The 17,035-nt window shown below is 44.3% G+C and overlaps 3 protein-coding genes across 20 annotated transcripts in view; 1 reads left to right on the top strand and 2 right to left on the bottom strand.

The window, feature by feature from the left end:
- The window catches only part of LOC118400227 (28S ribosomal protein S16, mitochondrial-like), a 217,156-nt gene that overhangs the window by 46,705 nt on the left and 153,416 nt on the right, over positions 1–17,035 (bottom strand). The window lies entirely within an intron of this gene.
- Positions 1–17,035, bottom strand: part of LOC118400226 (28S ribosomal protein S16, mitochondrial-like) — a 217,074-nt gene that overhangs the window by 46,705 nt on the left and 153,334 nt on the right. The gene's annotated exons all lie outside the window — the stretch shown is intronic.
- LOC118399864 (paired box protein Pax-7-like) overlaps positions 1–17,035 on the top strand; it is an 84,236-nt gene that overhangs the window by 30,568 nt on the left and 36,633 nt on the right. For 8 of the 12 annotated variants that reach the window (XM_052473423.1, XM_052473420.1, XM_052473422.1 and 5 more), the window contains exon 5: positions 7,228–7,427. In XM_052473423.1, coding sequence (XP_052329383.1) covers positions 7,228–7,427 — 200 coding nt within the window. The remainder of the gene's footprint in view (positions 1–7,227; positions 7,428–17,035) is intronic. The other 4 variants (XM_052473424.1, XM_052473421.1, XM_052473418.1 and 1 more) reach the window with 1 other exon arrangement.

The following is a 17,035-nucleotide window of genomic DNA, read 5'->3' as shown; positions in this document are numbered from 1 at the left end:
AGGTTTGTTTTCATAGAGTACTACAAGGTTTATTTTTATAGAGTACTACAAGGTTTGTTTTCATGGAGTACCACAAGGTTTGTTTTTATAGAGTACTACAAAGTTTGTTTTCATGGAGTACTACAAGGTTTGTTTTCATGGAGTACTACAAGGTTTATTTTTATAGAGTACTACAAGGTTTGTTTTCATGGAGTACTACAAGGTTTGTTTTCATGGAGTACTACAAGGTTTGTTTTCATGGAGTACTATACGTTTTGTTTTCATAGAGTACTACAAGGTTTGTTTTCATAGATACTACAAGGTTTGTTTTCATGGAGTACTATACGTTTTGTTTTCATAGAGTACTACAAGGTTTGTTTTCATGGAGTACTACAAGGTTTGTTTTCATGGAGTACTACAAGGTTTGTTTTCATAGAGTACCACAAGGTTTATTTTTATAGAGTACTACAAGGTTTGTTTTCATGGAGTACTACAAGGTTTGTTTTCATGGAGTACTACAAGGTTTATTTTTATAGAGTACTACAAGGTTTGTTTTCATGGAGTACTACAAGGTTTGTTTTCATGGAGTACTACAAGGTTTGTTTTCATAGAGTATACTACAAGGTTTATTTTTATAGAGTACTACAAGGTTTGTTTTCATGGAGTACTACAAGGTTTGTTTTCATGGAGTACTACAAGGTTTGTTTTCATGGAGTACTATACGTTTTGTTTTCATAGAGTACTACAAGGTTTGTTTTCATAGAGTACTACAAGGTTTGTTTTCATGGAGTACTATACGTTTTGTTTTCATGGAGTACTACAAGGTTTGTTTTCATAGAGTACTATACGTTTTGTTTTCATAGAGTACTACAAGGTTTGTTTTCATAGAGTACTACAAGGTTTGTTTTCATGGAGTACTAAAAGGTTTGTTTTCATGGAGTACTACAAGGTTTGTTTTCATAGAGTACTACAAGGTTTGTTTTCATAGAGTACTACAAGGTTTGTTTTCATAGAGTACTACAAGGTTTGTTTTCATAGAGTACTACAAGGTTTGTTTTCATAGAGTGCTACAAGGTTTGTTTTCATAGAGTAGTACAAGGTTTGTTTTCATGGAGTACTACAAGGTTTGTTTTCATGGAGTACTACAAGGTTTGTTTTCATGGAGTACTACAAGGTTTGTTTTCATGGAGTACTACAAGGTTTGTTTTCATGGAATATTGTAAGGTTTATTTTCATGGAGTACTATACTGTTTCTATGTTAAATCCATCCTCCAGTTGCACAACTGAATCATCTCCTATGGCTCTCCTAACTTCGCAACACCGAGGGACACACAGGGTAATGCATTCAGGAGAAATACTGCCCCATTCTCTGAAAAATTGTAATGGAGAAGTTGTCAGCTATTTGATGTTGCTGCATGAGCATCCCTCCTCTCCAGTATCTGGGGTTGAATCCCATGCAGTCTTTGTGACAGGAAGAGATGTTTATATTCAGGCCTGGAGCAGGAGACAGCACAGAGACAGATGGATGTCAGAGATAGCAGATCCCATCTCAGGCGTTTGCTGCTTATCACAGGGCCTGTTTGCATAATTAGGCCTTTTGATATTCCTCCCCTCCGACTGACAAAAAGTATAATTGCAACATCAACTATGACAAAAGGCATGCACAAAATAAACAAGTAAACATAAATAGAGAGAAAAGATGGGATGTTATTTTCGTCCTGTGGGAATGAATGAAAAAAAGACTACCAATAAACAAAATGTGCTGTCAGTCACAGTCAACTGGTGTGACTGGGTGCTCTGAGGCTGGTCCTGTGAATGCCTGCAGAACACTGAGCGTGAGGCCTGATTGTAATTATGCTGGAACTAATATGCTTTTCAAAATGAGCCATTATGAGCTAATGCTGCACTGCCAAATCCCTGTCTGTTTTTGTCCCTCTGTCTTGGGTAGTTTGGAAAGGTATAGCTGATATTGAGGCCATTGGTTCTGGTATCAGAAACGCCCTGCATGGGACAGGGAGGAGGATACACACCATAGTGTTGAGCTAATACTGACTCAGAGGCAATCTGAGAGACGAATGATGATGCTTCCACCCCATGTGTCATCACGGAGGCTTGTTAACCACCTGTTATCATTAAATACCTCCCAGGTCTACCATGCATAGTACAAGTATCACTTTCTGACCTATATTTAAAATATATTACATAAATATTCACTGACACAATGTTGATGTGATTATATTGGTTAAAATTGGACCATATTAGACATCTTGGCATTGAGGAATTTTGTGTTGCCATGTTGAAGCGGTACTATTAGCCTCCTGTGTTGTAGTGTTGTGGGGATCAGTTATAGCTGTGGGTGTTGGAGCCTAGATTCTGTTTCTTTGTGATCATTTTCTACACTGTCATTGTATGTTTTCTCTCTCCCCTTCACTGCTAATAGACATTGCTATTGTAGGGCTTGTCGTTTATTATAGCATAATGTTCTTGTGGAGCATTGGAGCCAGCAGTCTTTATTGACTGTACAGCCTTGGACAGCAATCCATCTAAGGTCCATCTAAGCCATATTACCTCAGCCTGTCTCCCAGGGGGGAAAGAGAGAGTAGGGGCTCCTCAGAAGGAGGATGGGAGAAAGAGAAGAACAGTCCATAGGGTTAGCGGGCTGTCCGGGAGGGGGTTTGGAGAGGTTTGCGTGATGAGTATTCCATCTGCCTGCAGTCTGAGCTCTGAGCAGACCGTGGGGTCAGCAGTGAGGAGCATCAGGAGAGAGGGAGGACCATCTTTAAACCTCACACTAAACTCACCGCTAAACTATTAACCAACTGCTCAGCTTCTCAGAGACAAGACCACTTTTGTTGGTTGTGTTCTGACCTGAGTTGACATTCTGTCTCACTCTGGATATTGTTAGAAATAGTAGTGCTTTGTGAAAAAGCTGTGATTTTTGTAAGAGGTAACAGAGAGCTTAAACAATCTCTTTGGCAAACATATGGCTCCATTCATAAGTAAAGAGATTCAATTAAATTATGTCAGTAAAACAATTGGCTCTTCCAGTATAATATGTTTACTTGTCTCCTCTTGTTACTTGAAACATAAAAAAATTGTTTCTGATTTAGAAGACCTCGTCAATATCTGATTAATTTCTGTTTAAACAAAGCTGTATTTTTAAATCAATATTGAGCAGGCCCTCTGAGGGCCCTGAAGGAGGATACACGGCTGTCTAATCATACCCACTGGATGGTATACATAATTAGGCCCTAATTGCTATGATAACTGATGAGGCACGAGTGCTTTATCAATATCCCCAGAACCTTCCAATGGAATTACAGCTGAGGCATTATACCCAGGTCTAATCAGGATGTACCTTATTGTTTTAAAGCAGCAAGAAGTGTTAGAGAATTGACCTCAACGCCCACAGGGATTGAGTTTATTCCAAGGTAGTAGGCTAATCATCCACCGTTTTGTCCTGTATCAACATGGACAGATTTGTAAACCAAGGAGACATGTGTTATTCAAATTCAAAAGCTTTGTTGTCTGGGAAACAGATAGTAAGTGTTTATTCTTCCATAATTTAGGCCCGAGAGGCACTGCATCTATAAATATCAAACAACCACTAAATAAAAAGATTTGGTGCAGAGCCCGTGATCTATCGGTTATGCTCCCGGCCAGTCACAAGACCGGGGTTCAGTCCCCGTGTCTACCCTTCCTACTGTTCTCCTGCTTGCCTGTCTGTTCTCCTGCTTGCCTGTCTGTTCTCCTGCTTGCCTGTCTGCTCTCCTGCTTGCCTGTCTGTTCTCCTGCTTGCCTGTCTGCTCTCCTGCTTGCCTGTCTGTTCTCCTGCTTGCCTGTCTGTTCTCCTGCTTGCCTGTCTGTTCTCCTGCTTGCCTGTCTGCTCTCCTGCTTGCCTGTCTGTTCTCCTGCTTGCCTGTCTGCTCTCCTGCTTGCCTGTCTGTTCTCCTGCTTGCCTGTCTGCTCTCCTGCTTGCCTGTCTGTTCTCCTGCTTGCCTGTCTGCTCTCCTGCTTGCCTGTCTGCTCTCCTGCTTGCCTGTCTGCTCTCCTGCTTGCCTGTCTGTTCTCCTGCTTGCCTGTCTGCTCTCCTGCTTGCCTGTCTGTTCTCCTGCTTGCCTGTCTGCTCTCCTGCTTGCCTGTCTGTTCTCCTGCTTGCCTGTCTCCCCCTTTGTTTCCAGCTGTTTGAATAAAGTATAACATGTTAGACATATTTAAATGAAATGATGTGGATACTGGGTAATCCACGCAGTGTCATTATAATTCAACTTGTTTGTTTATGTAGATAGTCTTATGTTGTCTGCTGAAGGGTTTTACCTGAAAATAGGGTGGCCAGTAAAATATGTTAACCAGACAGCCATGCAACTCTGTGTTGCACCAACAATGAGAGGAACCATACAGTGCATTTAACTGAAATTCTGTTTCTGTCACATCCCATTTTGGTACATGTGGGGGCCCCAGTGTTGTTGATTAATCTTGGCATCCCGTTCAGAAAAATGTCGTCTGGATAGAGATGAGGTTTGCTTCTCACATCCCTGTTTCCCAAACTCACATCTAATAGGGCTGTTGACCTTCACCGAGAGCTTGCTGCTTGCTGGACGGTAGTTCATGCACGCAAACAGACGTGTTGGCTGCGTGTGCCATGCCACATGTCACTATAACCAGGGCTCAATGACAGGTGGCAGTACATACTCATTAGTCTTGTTTGTCATGCAGTTTGTTTGTAAATGCTAACATTGGAGTATAGGGGGAGGATTCCTTTTTGAAATGTTTTAAGTACTGGCTAGCCTATATCCACTTACGCAACTGTCCAAACCGATCACATAGATAAACAAAGGAATAGAAATATGAGCAAAATAGAATAACTCAAGTAGAATTCTGTGGTGTCTGTTTGGTTTTAAACCGTTGAGCAGCCCTCCGCTCTGCCCGCATGCCCCCCGCCCTGTAGGACACAGAGGTGACTTTGAAAAGTGATCTATAGACCGCTGTGCCAGTCTCAAGTGTTGTCATGGCGAGTTAGCGGCAAATCGCTATGCGCATCCTCATGAAAACCAACAAAGGGATATGCCATATATGTACATATTCAACATTGTATGTTCAAGGCTGTTCTCTACAAAAGTGGGAGCCAGTGTTGGGGAATCAATCTTTATTAAAAAGGGTTAGACGAAAGAATTGATTTAATGAATGCGGCCTCATGTCCTGCGGCCGCATGTAATCCGCAGAGAATCGTTAGGCGTGAGCTCAGGGGGACAAAAAGACGTTCTCAGAAGACTCATCGAGTGGCCTGTAATGATAGTCTCCATATAATCCCATAATTCCTTGTTTAATTAAACTCCAGAGCCGGCCTTGAGACCCAGCCAGATTTGGTTCCTCTTTTATTCTCACAGTTGTTATTTGAAGGCTATTTGGCTTCAGTTTGTCCATGTGGTATGCTGAAACATTCGAGAGGGCTTTGTTGAACTGAGCTTAGTTGTGCCCATAGCCAATACAGGGGATTCACCTGGGCTAACTTTCAGAAGACCGTTATGGTTGTCATTATAGTTGGGGAGAAAGGGTTTCTGTAAGGGACAATGAGTTTTGTTCTATGGACTATCTCGTTTTTTGTTCTTTACCCTTCTCTCCTTCTGGACTGTACATGTATGATGCAATCCAGCTAGGCCTAGAGCAACACTGGCTTGTCAATGTCTCAATGAGCACATTTGTGAAAATATGCATTTTATAACATGAAATGAAAAGGGCCATGTAGTTTGAATAGACATGCAGAGGAGGTGAAAATGATGCAATTTCCTAAATTCAGTTATAATGGTAATGTGCTGTGGTAATACATATTCGCTATCAGAAACATTCCTCTTGGCCAGGATTGGATGGCTTTGTGCAGTATCTATATTCCTCTAGCGAAAATGCAGCAGCTTAGTTGAATGCATAAAAGTACTGTAAGATATATTGTAATTCATTTCTTGACAGCAGTATCATAGAAAGACAGAATATGGGACTGAATGGTTCTGGTGTGATATTGTTGTAGTGTTCTGTATATTCTGGCTGTACTGTTCCTTTGAGCAGCAGTGTGCCCTGGGCCATTGTGAGAGAATAGTGTGGTGAGGAACAGCAAGGTGGCCTGGGTAGATTAACACTTCCATCCAGCGCCCCCTCCCCTCCTGCCCCCAACCGCCTGCGGCCCTCTGCCTCCAGCCTCTGGCGCCTCTCTCCCCCACTCTCTCTCAAGGCAGGTTTGGGTATCAGGCCTCTTATATACTGTATAAATATCCACAGATTAAGATAATATTTGCTCTGTTGTGCTCGGAGAGAGGGAAAGCTGTCATTTGAAGCTTCTTTGCAGCCTCTCCCCCTCAAGCGACAGCCTCTGATGTGGGTTGTGCCCCTAAACTACTAAAAGTGGCTTTTAGGGCTTGTATTGACCATTTCAGGGTTTCATCCATCCTTTTTATTAGGCCTGCGATGATAACAGTACCGCGATACTCATTAGTATCGTGACATGGAAACAAAGCACAAAGTGGATTTAAATTCTTTAGGAAAACAGCCCTAATGTTGGAAAATCATTATGTTGTCATCCAGAGTCACATTTATTTCACCATGGAAAACATATTGTGATACTGGTATCGTCACAGCCCTACTTTTTATTGCCTTTTTCAATGATTTAGGTTCATTAACAAAAAATGTGACTGATTGCTGTCAGAACAGAGGCTTGAGGGTAAACACAGACACAGCAGCCCATCTGTAAATAGCCCACCCACCCAACTACCTCATGCACATATTGTTATTCATTTTTTTGCTCTTTTGCACACCAGTATCTCTACCTGCACATCATGATATGCACATCTATCACTCCAGTTTTAATGCTAAATTGTAATTATTTTTGCCCTATGGCCTATTTATTTCCTTACCTCCCTAACCTTACTACATTTGCACACACTGTATATAGATTTTCCTTTTGTGTTATTGACTGTACGTTTGTTTATGTGTAACTCTGTGTTGTTTTTGTCGCACTGCTTTGCTTGATCTTGGTCAGGTCTCAGTTGTAAATGAGAACTTGTTCTGAATTGGCCTACCTGGTTAAATAAAGGTGAAATAAAAAATTAACAAATAAAGACAACTGAAGAGATAAATAACTAACCAGTAAAATGGACTTCCTTTCCATTGTTACTAAATTCCCTTGTATTATATTAGTGTATTTCCTAATATTAACTGAGCTGGCTCTTCCCCTCTTCTCCCTCTTCCCCTTTGGCCCAGGTAATCGTACAGACGAGGGTTCAGACGTGGAGTCGGAGCCGGACCTTCCCCTGAAGAGGAAGCAGCGTCGCAGCCGCACCACCTTCACAGCCGAGCAGCTTGAGGAGCTGGAGAAGGCCTTTGAGAGGACACACTACCCAGACATCTACACCAGGGAAGAGCTGGCCCAGAGGACCAAGCTCACTGAGGCCCGCGTGCAGGTTAGTTAGACACACAAACAGTCAATGCCACACACACTCTGTCATGGCTGCTGAGCATTATCCAGGTGTTTAGCACTGTTTTCCTGTACTGTCATGGCTGCTGAGCATTATCCAGGTGTTTATCACACTAATCTAAAGCACTGTTTTCCTGTACTGTCATGGCCAAACGTTTTGAGAATGACACAAATTTTAATTTCCACAAGGTTTGCTGCTTCAGTGACTTTAGATATTTTTGTCAGATGTTACTATGGAATACTGAAGTATAATTCCAAGCATTTCATAAGTGTCAAAGGCTTTTATTGACAATTACATGAGGTTGATGCAAATAGTCAATATTTGCAGTGTTGACCCTTCTTTTTCAAGACCTTTGTAATCTGCCCTGGCATGCTGTCAATTAACTTCTGGGCCACATCCTGACTGATGGCAGCCCATTCTTGCATAATCAATGCTTGGAGTTTGTCAGAATTTGTGGGTTTTTGTTTGTCCACCTGCCTCTTGAGGATTGACCACAAGTTCTCAGTGGGATTAAGGTCTGGGGAGTTTCCTGGCGTTAGACCCAAAATATTGATGTTTTGTTCCCTTAGCCACTTAGTTATCACTTATGCCTTATGTCAAGGTGCTCCATCATGCTGGAAAAGGCATTGTTTGTCACCAAACTGTTCCTGGATGGTTGGGAGAAGTTGCTCTCGGAGGATGTGTTGGTACCATTCTTTAGTCATGCCTGTGTTCTTAGGCAAAATTGTGAGTGTGCCCACTCCCTTGGCTGAGATGCAACCCCACACATGAATGATCTCAGGACGCTTTACTGTTGGCATGACACAGGACTGATGGTAGTGCTCACCTGGTCTTCTCCGGACAAGCTTTTTTCCGGATGCCCCAAACAATTTGAAAGGGGAATCATCAGAGAAAATTACTTTACCCCAGTCCTCAGCAGTCCAATCCCTGCACCCTTTGCAGAATATCAGTCTATCCCTGATGTTTTTCCTGGAGAGAAGTGGCTTCTTTTCTGCCCTTCTTGACACCAGGCCATCCTCCAAAAGCTTTTGCCTCACTGTGCGTGCAGATGCACTCACACCTGCCTGCTGCCATTCCTGAGCAACCTCTGTACTGGTCCAGCAGCTGAATCAACTTCAGGAGACAGTCCTGGTGCTTGCTGGACTTTCTTGGGCGCCCTGAAGCCTTCTTCACAGCAATTGAACCACTCTCCTTGAAGTTCTTGATGATCCGAAAAATGGTTGATTTAGGTGCAATGTTACTGGCAGCAATATCCTTGCCTGTGAGGCCCTTTTTGTGTAAAGCAATGAAAATGGCACGTGTTTCCTTGCAGGTAACCATGGTTGACAGAGGAAGAACAATGATTCAAGCACCACCCTCCTTTTGAAACTTCCAGTCTGTTATTCAAACTCAATCAGCGTGACAGAGTTTGTCGTCGTCAACACTCACACCTGTGTTAACGAGAGAATCACTGACATGATGTCAGCTGGTCCTTTTGTGGCAGGGCTGAAATGTTTTTTGGGGATTCAGTTCATTTGCATGGCAAAGAGGGACTGCAATTAATTGCAATTCATCTGATCACTCTTCATAACATTCTGGAGTATATGCAAATTCCCATCATACAAACTGAGGCAGCAGACTGTGAAAATTAATATTTATATCATTCTCCAAACTTTTGGCCACAGCTGTACATGACAAACTTCAGTTTTTATATCCTGCTATAGTCTTACGAAATAATACAAATCTACCCATCTACACAACTTACTCTACATTTTCAAAGTGAAATAATAATATCAAAATAATACAAAAAATACTACTACTACTACTACTAATAAAAGAAGGCGTCTTGATTGCGTTGTCTTCACACCCCAGAGAAAATCTAACACTGACATAGTTTTATTAGGGGGGGTGGGGGAATGGCTTTCCAAGAGGTGTTGAATCTGCTGAATCTGCTTTAAAATCGGAGGCAACGTTTGAATATAGCTTCCAATCAATGATTCCCATCCAAATGTACTGAGCTTAAACAATTTTGACAAAAGCAATGGATATACTGTATGTTGCCCTAAGAGTTGTGCAAAATTGGTATCATCTTATTCAAAATGATGAACAGCTGTAATGGCTGCCCAAGGTTCTTCCTTCAAGTATTAACTCTGGGGTGTGAAGACAAACAATCAAGACATCTTCATTGTATCACTTGGAACATTTTCTTTAACCTCTCTTTCACTTCGGAACTGTGGAGTATGTTGTGTAGATCGGAGGCAAAACAAATCCCATTTAATTCATTTTTAGATTAAATTTTAAGGCAGCAAAATTTGAAGATTGTGCAAGAGGTATGGAGAGTTACTAGCGACAATATTCATTCATCCAAGTGCAGGTCTTTTTTACCCATATTTTACCTCCTCACCTCACCTGGGAGTTGTGTCTGTGAGTCCTCATCTGTTCTAAGAAGGCCTTGACAGGGGAGGCTCCATTGTTTTACACCCAAGACTCCACAGGACCTGCATGACAGCTTGTGTACCATGTGGTTTTATGTAACACTGAAGGAAAATACAGTAGAGTTATAGCAGCAGCTGTTCAGAAGGGAGGGAGGGAGAGAAAGAGAGAGGAGATGAGAAAGAGAGTGAGACAAAGAGAGGGAGAGAGAGAGGAAATGCATTCCTGATGGATTTCTCATTTCGGCCTTTGGCCAGCATCTCTCACTTCCAAGCCTGCCGCCGCTTGTAAAACCATGTGCATATCATGGAGGGTCCCTCATCCTCTCCAGGGACCTCATGCCCTGACAACAACATTAATCAATCAGATGCTAGTAAAAAAAGGGCAACCCTCTCTTCTTACCACAACCCCTCGCTCACTCCCCTTGAACCTCCCAAACTCTGAACCACCCCGTGCGCTAACTGTTCCTCACACTCCAAACATGCGGTTAGGGGTAACTGATTCCACACATGTCTTTGTCTGTCTCACAAAGCCCCCAAACAGAAAGATGTCTAACTGGTTACTGCAGCACTCGGTGGAGGATGCTGAGAGATTTATCTCATGCATATTTTCTTGCACTATATTACATTTCAGAATGTTTCAAATATGCTTATGAAGCACAATTGAACATGAGATTGGGAAGGTCTTTCAGTTATTATTTGATGAATCTCTTTTTCTGAAGATTCTCCTCCATTACAGTGTAAAGCATGTCTCATGAAATACATCTGGAAAAGACATGCATGTCTAATATAATTTGAGTTATGACAGATGGGTTACAATGCTTCGTATTTGCAATGTCATTTGGCCAGATTTTTGAATTTAGACCCTGTATAGTGGAGCTTGTGAAGCTCATTGTGATTGGTCTCGAAGAGTGCCATGTAGGCTAGAGCAGGGGTTCCCAAATTGTTTTGTTTAGGGGACCACTTCAGCAATAGCAAATTTATTGTGGACACCCTCATAATATCAGAACACAACACCTACTTCAGAGTGCGATAAAAATATACTTTTTGACTATGACTTCTGCAGTGCTTTGCTGTACCGATTCAGTCTCGGGCCCTGGGATTGTTTTTTTAAAAGCCCCCCTCTTTGCATCACAGTGAAAATGCTGCCGTTTTAAAGCTCATTTCCTGCAATTCTACACATTTTGCCATGGGACAGAGAGAAAATATTGCAGTTTTAAAACTTAAATGACAGTGGATTATGTCAACAACAAAAATGGGTGGGGGGGAATACAATGATACTTTTCTGGGGATAATACTGTGGATAGCAATATCCCATGAGCCTCCCAGGCCCATGTGCTTCTAAGGGTCAAGAACATACATTTTGGATGAATAATATTACATTATATTGTATCGCACCCTCTAAACTTTTTTCACTGACCACAAATTCAGTTAATCTGTTGTTTAATACACATAAAAATAGATAGTAATAATTTCGATCTACCCCACTGGGAACCCTTGGGTTGCAGAGCATAGAGAGTCCTCTGTCTTGTCCATGTTCCAGGCACTTCACAACCATATTTGTAGGTCAATTACATTGACATATTAGAGTGAATCCCTTCAGGCATTTGTCTCTTTCGAGTATTTCTGGAAATGGATGGTAATTTGAAGTCTAAAAATGAAGAAAAAAAATGAACAGGGTTGAAAACTAAAGGGTCACTTTTTCTCTCCTGCGAGATAATATAGCTAAATGATGTCATGTGAAAACCTGAGGTATTTAAATCATGGACATAATTTGTTAATGCAGTTTCCCTCATCATCTAATTTTGAAACGCTTTGAAAGTCTCCAAAGATCAAACCAAACTGAATTTTCTGAGAAGGTCACCCCAAGAAACTGACTCCAGTTAACCAAAGTAAATAATGACCATCGGTCTTCAATGTTGCTCAGCGGTTTGGAAAGGTAGTTGGGAGGAGGATTTTGGACGGACTATGGAGCCCATTGTAGCTTTGTTTCATTTTCAGGAGTCATGTGTGTTTTTTTCATTGGCTCTGCTAGAGCACTGCCCCATTGCATCTGAACACCAAAGACTTACCCTGCTCCTCATCAACCTGCTCTTACCCTGCTCCTCATCAACCTGCTCTTACCCTGCTCCTCATCAACCTGCTCTTACCCTGCTCCTCATAAACCTGCTCTTACCCTGCTCCTCATCAACCTGCTCTTACCCTGCTCCTCATCAACCTGCTCTTACCCTGCTCCTCATCAACCTGCTCTTACCCTGCTCCTCATCAACCTGCTCTTACCCTGCTCCTCATCAACCTGCTCTTACCCTGCTCCCATCAACCTGCTCTTACCCTGCTCCTCATCAACCTGCTCTTACCCTGCTCCTCATCAACCTGCTCTTACCCTGCTCCTCATCAACCTGCTCTTACCCTGCTCCTCATCAACCTGCTCTTACCCTGCTCTCCTCCTCATCAACCTGCTCTCCTCATCAACCTGCTCCTCATCAACCTGCTCTTACCCTGCTCCTCATCAACCTGCTCTTACCCTGCTCCTCATCAACCTGCTCTTACCCTGCTCCTCATCAACCTGCTCCTACCCTGCTCTTACCCTGCCCCTCATCAACCTGCTCTTACCCTGCTCCTCATCAACCTGCTCTTACCCTGCTCCTCATCAACCTGCTCTTACCCTGCTCCTCATCAACCTGCTCTTACCCTGCTCCTCATCAACCTGCTCTTACCCTGCTCCTCATCAACCTGCTCTTACCCTGCTCCTCATCAACCTGCTCTTACCCTGCTCCTCATCAACCTGCTCTTACCCTGCTCCTCATCAACCTGCTCTTACCCTGCTCCTCATCAACCTGCTCTTACCCTGCTCCTCATCAACCTGCTCTTACCCTGCTCCTCATCAACCTGCTCTTACCCTGCTCCTCATCAACCTGCTCTTACCCTGCTCCTCATCAACCTGCTCTTACCCTGCTCATCAACCTCATCAACCTGCTCTTACCCTGCTCCTCATCAACCTGCTCTTACCCTGCTCCTCATCAACCTGCTCTTACCCTGCTCCTCATCAACCTGCTCTTACCCTGCTCCTCATCAACCTGCTCTTACCCTGCTCCTCATCAACCTGCTCTTACCCTGCTCCTCATCAACCTGCTCCTCATCAACCTCCTACCCTGCTCCTCATCAACTTACCCTGCTCCTCATCAACCCTCTTACCCTGCTCCTCAACCTGCTCTTACCCTGCTCCTCATCAACCTGCTCTTACCCTGCTCCTCATCAACCTGCTCTTACCCTGCTCCTCATCAACCTGCTCTTACCCTGCTCCTCATCAACCTGCTCTTACCCTGCTCCTCATCAACCTGCTCTTACCCTGCTCCTCATCAACCTGCTCCTCATCAACCTCTCTACCCTGCTCCTCATCAACCTGCTCTTACCCTGCCCCTCATCAACCTGCTCTTACCCTGCTCCTCATCAACCTGCTCTTACCCTGCTCCTCATCAACCTGCTCTTACCCTGCTCCTCATCAACCCTGCTCCTCATCCCTGCTCTCCTCATCAACCTGCTCTTACCCCTCCTCATCAACCTGGTCTTACCCTGCTCCTCATCAACCTGCTCTTACCCTGCTCCTCATCAACCTGCTCTTACCCTGCTCCTCATCAACCCTCTTACCCTGCTCCTCAAACCTGCTCTTACCCTGCTCCTCATCAACCTGCTCTTACCCTGCTCCTCATCAACCTGCTCTTACCCTGCTCCTCATCAACCTGCTCTTACCCTGCTCCTCATCAACCTGCTCTTACCCTGCTCCTCATCAACCTGCTCCTCATCAACCTTACCCTGCTCCTCATCAAACCTGCTCCTCATCAACCTGCTCCTCATCAACCTGCTCTTACCCTGCTCCTCATCAACCTGCTCTTACCCTGCTCCTCATCAACCTGCTCTTACCCTGCTCCTCATCAACCTGCTCTTACCCTGCTCCTCATCAACCTGCTCTTACCCTGCTCCTCATCAACCTGCTCCTCATCAACCTGCTCTTACCCTGCTCCTCATCAACCTGCTCTTACCCTGCTCCTCATCAACCTGCTCTTACCCTGCTCCTCATCAACCTGCTCTTACCCTCTCCTCATCAACCTGCTCTTACCCTGCCCCATCAACCTGCTCTTACCCTGCTCCTCATCAACCTGCTCTTACCCTGCTCCTCATCAACCTGCTCTTACCCTGCTCCTCATCAACCTGCTCTTACCCTGCTCCTCATCAACCTGCTCTTACCCTGCTCCCCATCAACCTGCTCTTACCCTGCTCCTCATCAACCTGCTCTTACCCTGCTCCCCATCAACCTGCTCTTACCCTGCTCCCCATCAACCTGCTCTTACCCTGCTCCCCATCAACCTGCTCTTACCCTGCTCCTCATCAACCTGCTCTTACCCTGCTCCTCATCAACCTGCTCTTACCCTGCTCCTCATCAACCTGCTCTTACCCTGCTCCTCATCAACCTGCTCTTACCCTGCTCCCCATCAACCTGCTCTTACCCTGCTCCCCATCAACCTGCTCTTACCCTGCTCCCCATCAACCTGCTCTTACCCTGCTCCTCATCAACCAGCTCTTACCCTGCTCCTCATCAACCTGCTCTTACCCTGCTCCTCATCAACCTGCTCTTACCCTGCTCCTCTTCAACCTGCTCTTACCCTGCTCCTCATCAACCTGCTCTTACCCTGCTCCTCATCAACCTGCTCCTACCCTGCTCTTACCCTGCCCCTCATCAACCTGCTCTTACCCTGCTCCCCATCAACCTGCTCTTACCCTGCTCCCCATCAACCTGCTCTTACCCTGCTCCTTATCAACCTGCTAAAGTCCTCAAACACATCCTCAATAAAACAACCACACTGACCACTGGAGACATGTTGATATAAGAACAGCTTGTTGAAGCCTCTGCTCTAAAACTGCTCCAAATTCAATCAATACATTTAAAAAAGCCAAAGGATGGATTTTGGTGTGTGAACTTGACAGTTTTAGTGTCAGTGCGTTTTGAAGATGTCAGCCAGCTGGGTTTTCACATAGGTACCCAAATGGTCCCATCTCTGGGCAGGACTGAAGAACCTTTGGCCTGAGAGCTGACCTACTCCAGCACAGCTGTAATGACGCATCTTCCAGATGTCAACGAGTGGGGAGGCTGAGAGGGCAGTGCTGTGAGGGAGAAACCCAGCAGAAGGGCGGTGTTGTAAGGTCTTAAATTTTTGAGTAGTATTTGAGGTGGTGGTTACGGCTTACCCTGTTAGTTGTTTTTGATCTCTAGGTGATCATCTGTAAAGCAGGGTGTGTGGTATACACTGCAGTCAGTAAAAGTAACTATTATCTGTGAAGGTATATAGACCCACTCCAAGCGGAGAGCTCTTGTGTGGAAGGGTGCTCAGGAGGACTCCTGGTTTAACGAGAAGTGACAAGTGTTTGGTTTACCAGTGACTCCACAGCCCAAACTCACTGCCCCATAAACTCAGCCAACCCAAACCCCCTCTCCTCCCTTCCCTGCCTGCCATCTTGTGTCACACTATCTCATCCATCTTCATCAGGCCCACCACCACCTAAAACACATCTCCCAGCAGCTCCCAGCAGCCCTTTCCCAGCCCACTGTTTTATCACCCCAACTGACAAATTAGGGGATTTGATCCATATCTCACAGCCATTAGTTCCAGGCTACCCGTCTCTATAAATATAGCTACCTGTCCCTATAAATCTAGTGTCCCGTCCCTATAAATCTCGCTACCCGTCCCTATAAATCTCACTACCCGTCCCTATAAATCTAGCTACCCGTCCCTATAAATCTAGCTACCTGTCCCTATAAATCTAGCTACCCGTCCCTATAAATCTAGCTACCTGTCCCTATAAATCTAGTTACCCATCCCTATAAATCTTGCTACCTGTCCCTATAAATCTAGCTACCTGTCTCCATAAATCTAGCTACCTGTCCCTATAAATTTAGCTACCTGTCTCCTACTCTGAGCGGAGGGTAAAACTAACCTGTCTCACGACGGTCTAAACCCAGCTCACGTTCCCTATTAGTGGGTGAACAATCCAACGCTTGGTGAATTCTGCTTCACTCTCTGTGCTGCCATTCTGCATCTGAAATAAAACACTCATTCCTGACCGGACCAGGCAGTGGAGTCCTTCCAAAGACTATTAAGAAGAGAAAAGGGCATCACTTGTGTCTATCCTTCAGAAGTTTGGGCCAGGTGGAGGGGGGTTGCTGTTGAGCGAAGGAGGGTAGAGAACAGAGGGAGGGGGGCCAGACCCTGGGCCTTAGCGTTGTAAATCAGTGCTCCTCTCCTCCTCACACATGAAGTGAATTACATTCTCTTCTATTTAGGCTGAAGTTTTTACGAGGCCGACTCTACCTCTTCTGAGGAGACTCATCTGAGCGGTGGCAGCGCTGGCTGGCTCGCTTAGCGAATCTGTCACATAGATCCCCTTTCATTAGCAATAAACATTCTGCATGTAGCTATTATAGTTAGAGGGATCTAATAAGGTATAAGCATAGCCTTTTATGAAGCGTAGAAATCAATTTGGGAAGACGTTTTTCTCTCTATCTGGAGAGTGCGCTAGACTTCTGATGCTAGCCGCGACACAGAGAGTAGAGGATCCGGCTCTGTTTGTCTCTGTGGTGCCCTGTCTCTGATCTCTGAGGCCTCTATGGAGAGGCTGAGGAGAGATCCCAGCCGTACCTCATAGTGTCATAGAATAGATTATAGACTTTCTATTGAATGTCTTATTTTCATGTTGAACAACCAAATCTTGCGGAGTTCCATCTTGACCCATCTTGTCAATCCCCCAAAACTGAAAGGGACATATTGTCACACATTCACCAAAGACAGATATATTCATATTATGTACTTTAGGTTAAACACAATGATGTCACCGAGATATATCATGAAATAGAGATTTACCAGGTAGTTTCTATGCTAGGTGATTACCAATGGCAGGAGAGAATGGCATATTAGGATTCAGTAGCAGAGCCCACCCAACACAACAGGCATGTTCCCACCAGTCTGGCTTCATGTCGGTTCCATAAACGAATGAATTGCGTTTATGTAGATTGTGGAGGAGAAATTGTTGCAATGCATCCGTGTGAATGTTGGAACAGTTTGTTATTATTAGAATTGAAATGACTTTCCTTCCGTCCCTCTGTATTCCTGATACTTATCGAGCTAATCC

Source organism: Oncorhynchus keta, chromosome 21, assembly GCF_023373465.1.
Source record: "Oncorhynchus keta strain PuntledgeMale-10-30-2019 chromosome 21, Oket_V2, whole genome shotgun sequence".
Taxonomy (NCBI): Eukaryota; Metazoa; Chordata; class Actinopteri; order Salmoniformes; family Salmonidae; genus Oncorhynchus; species Oncorhynchus keta.
The sequence above is the reverse complement of the archived record's forward strand: the minus strand, read 5'-3'. Positions and strand labels throughout refer to the sequence as shown.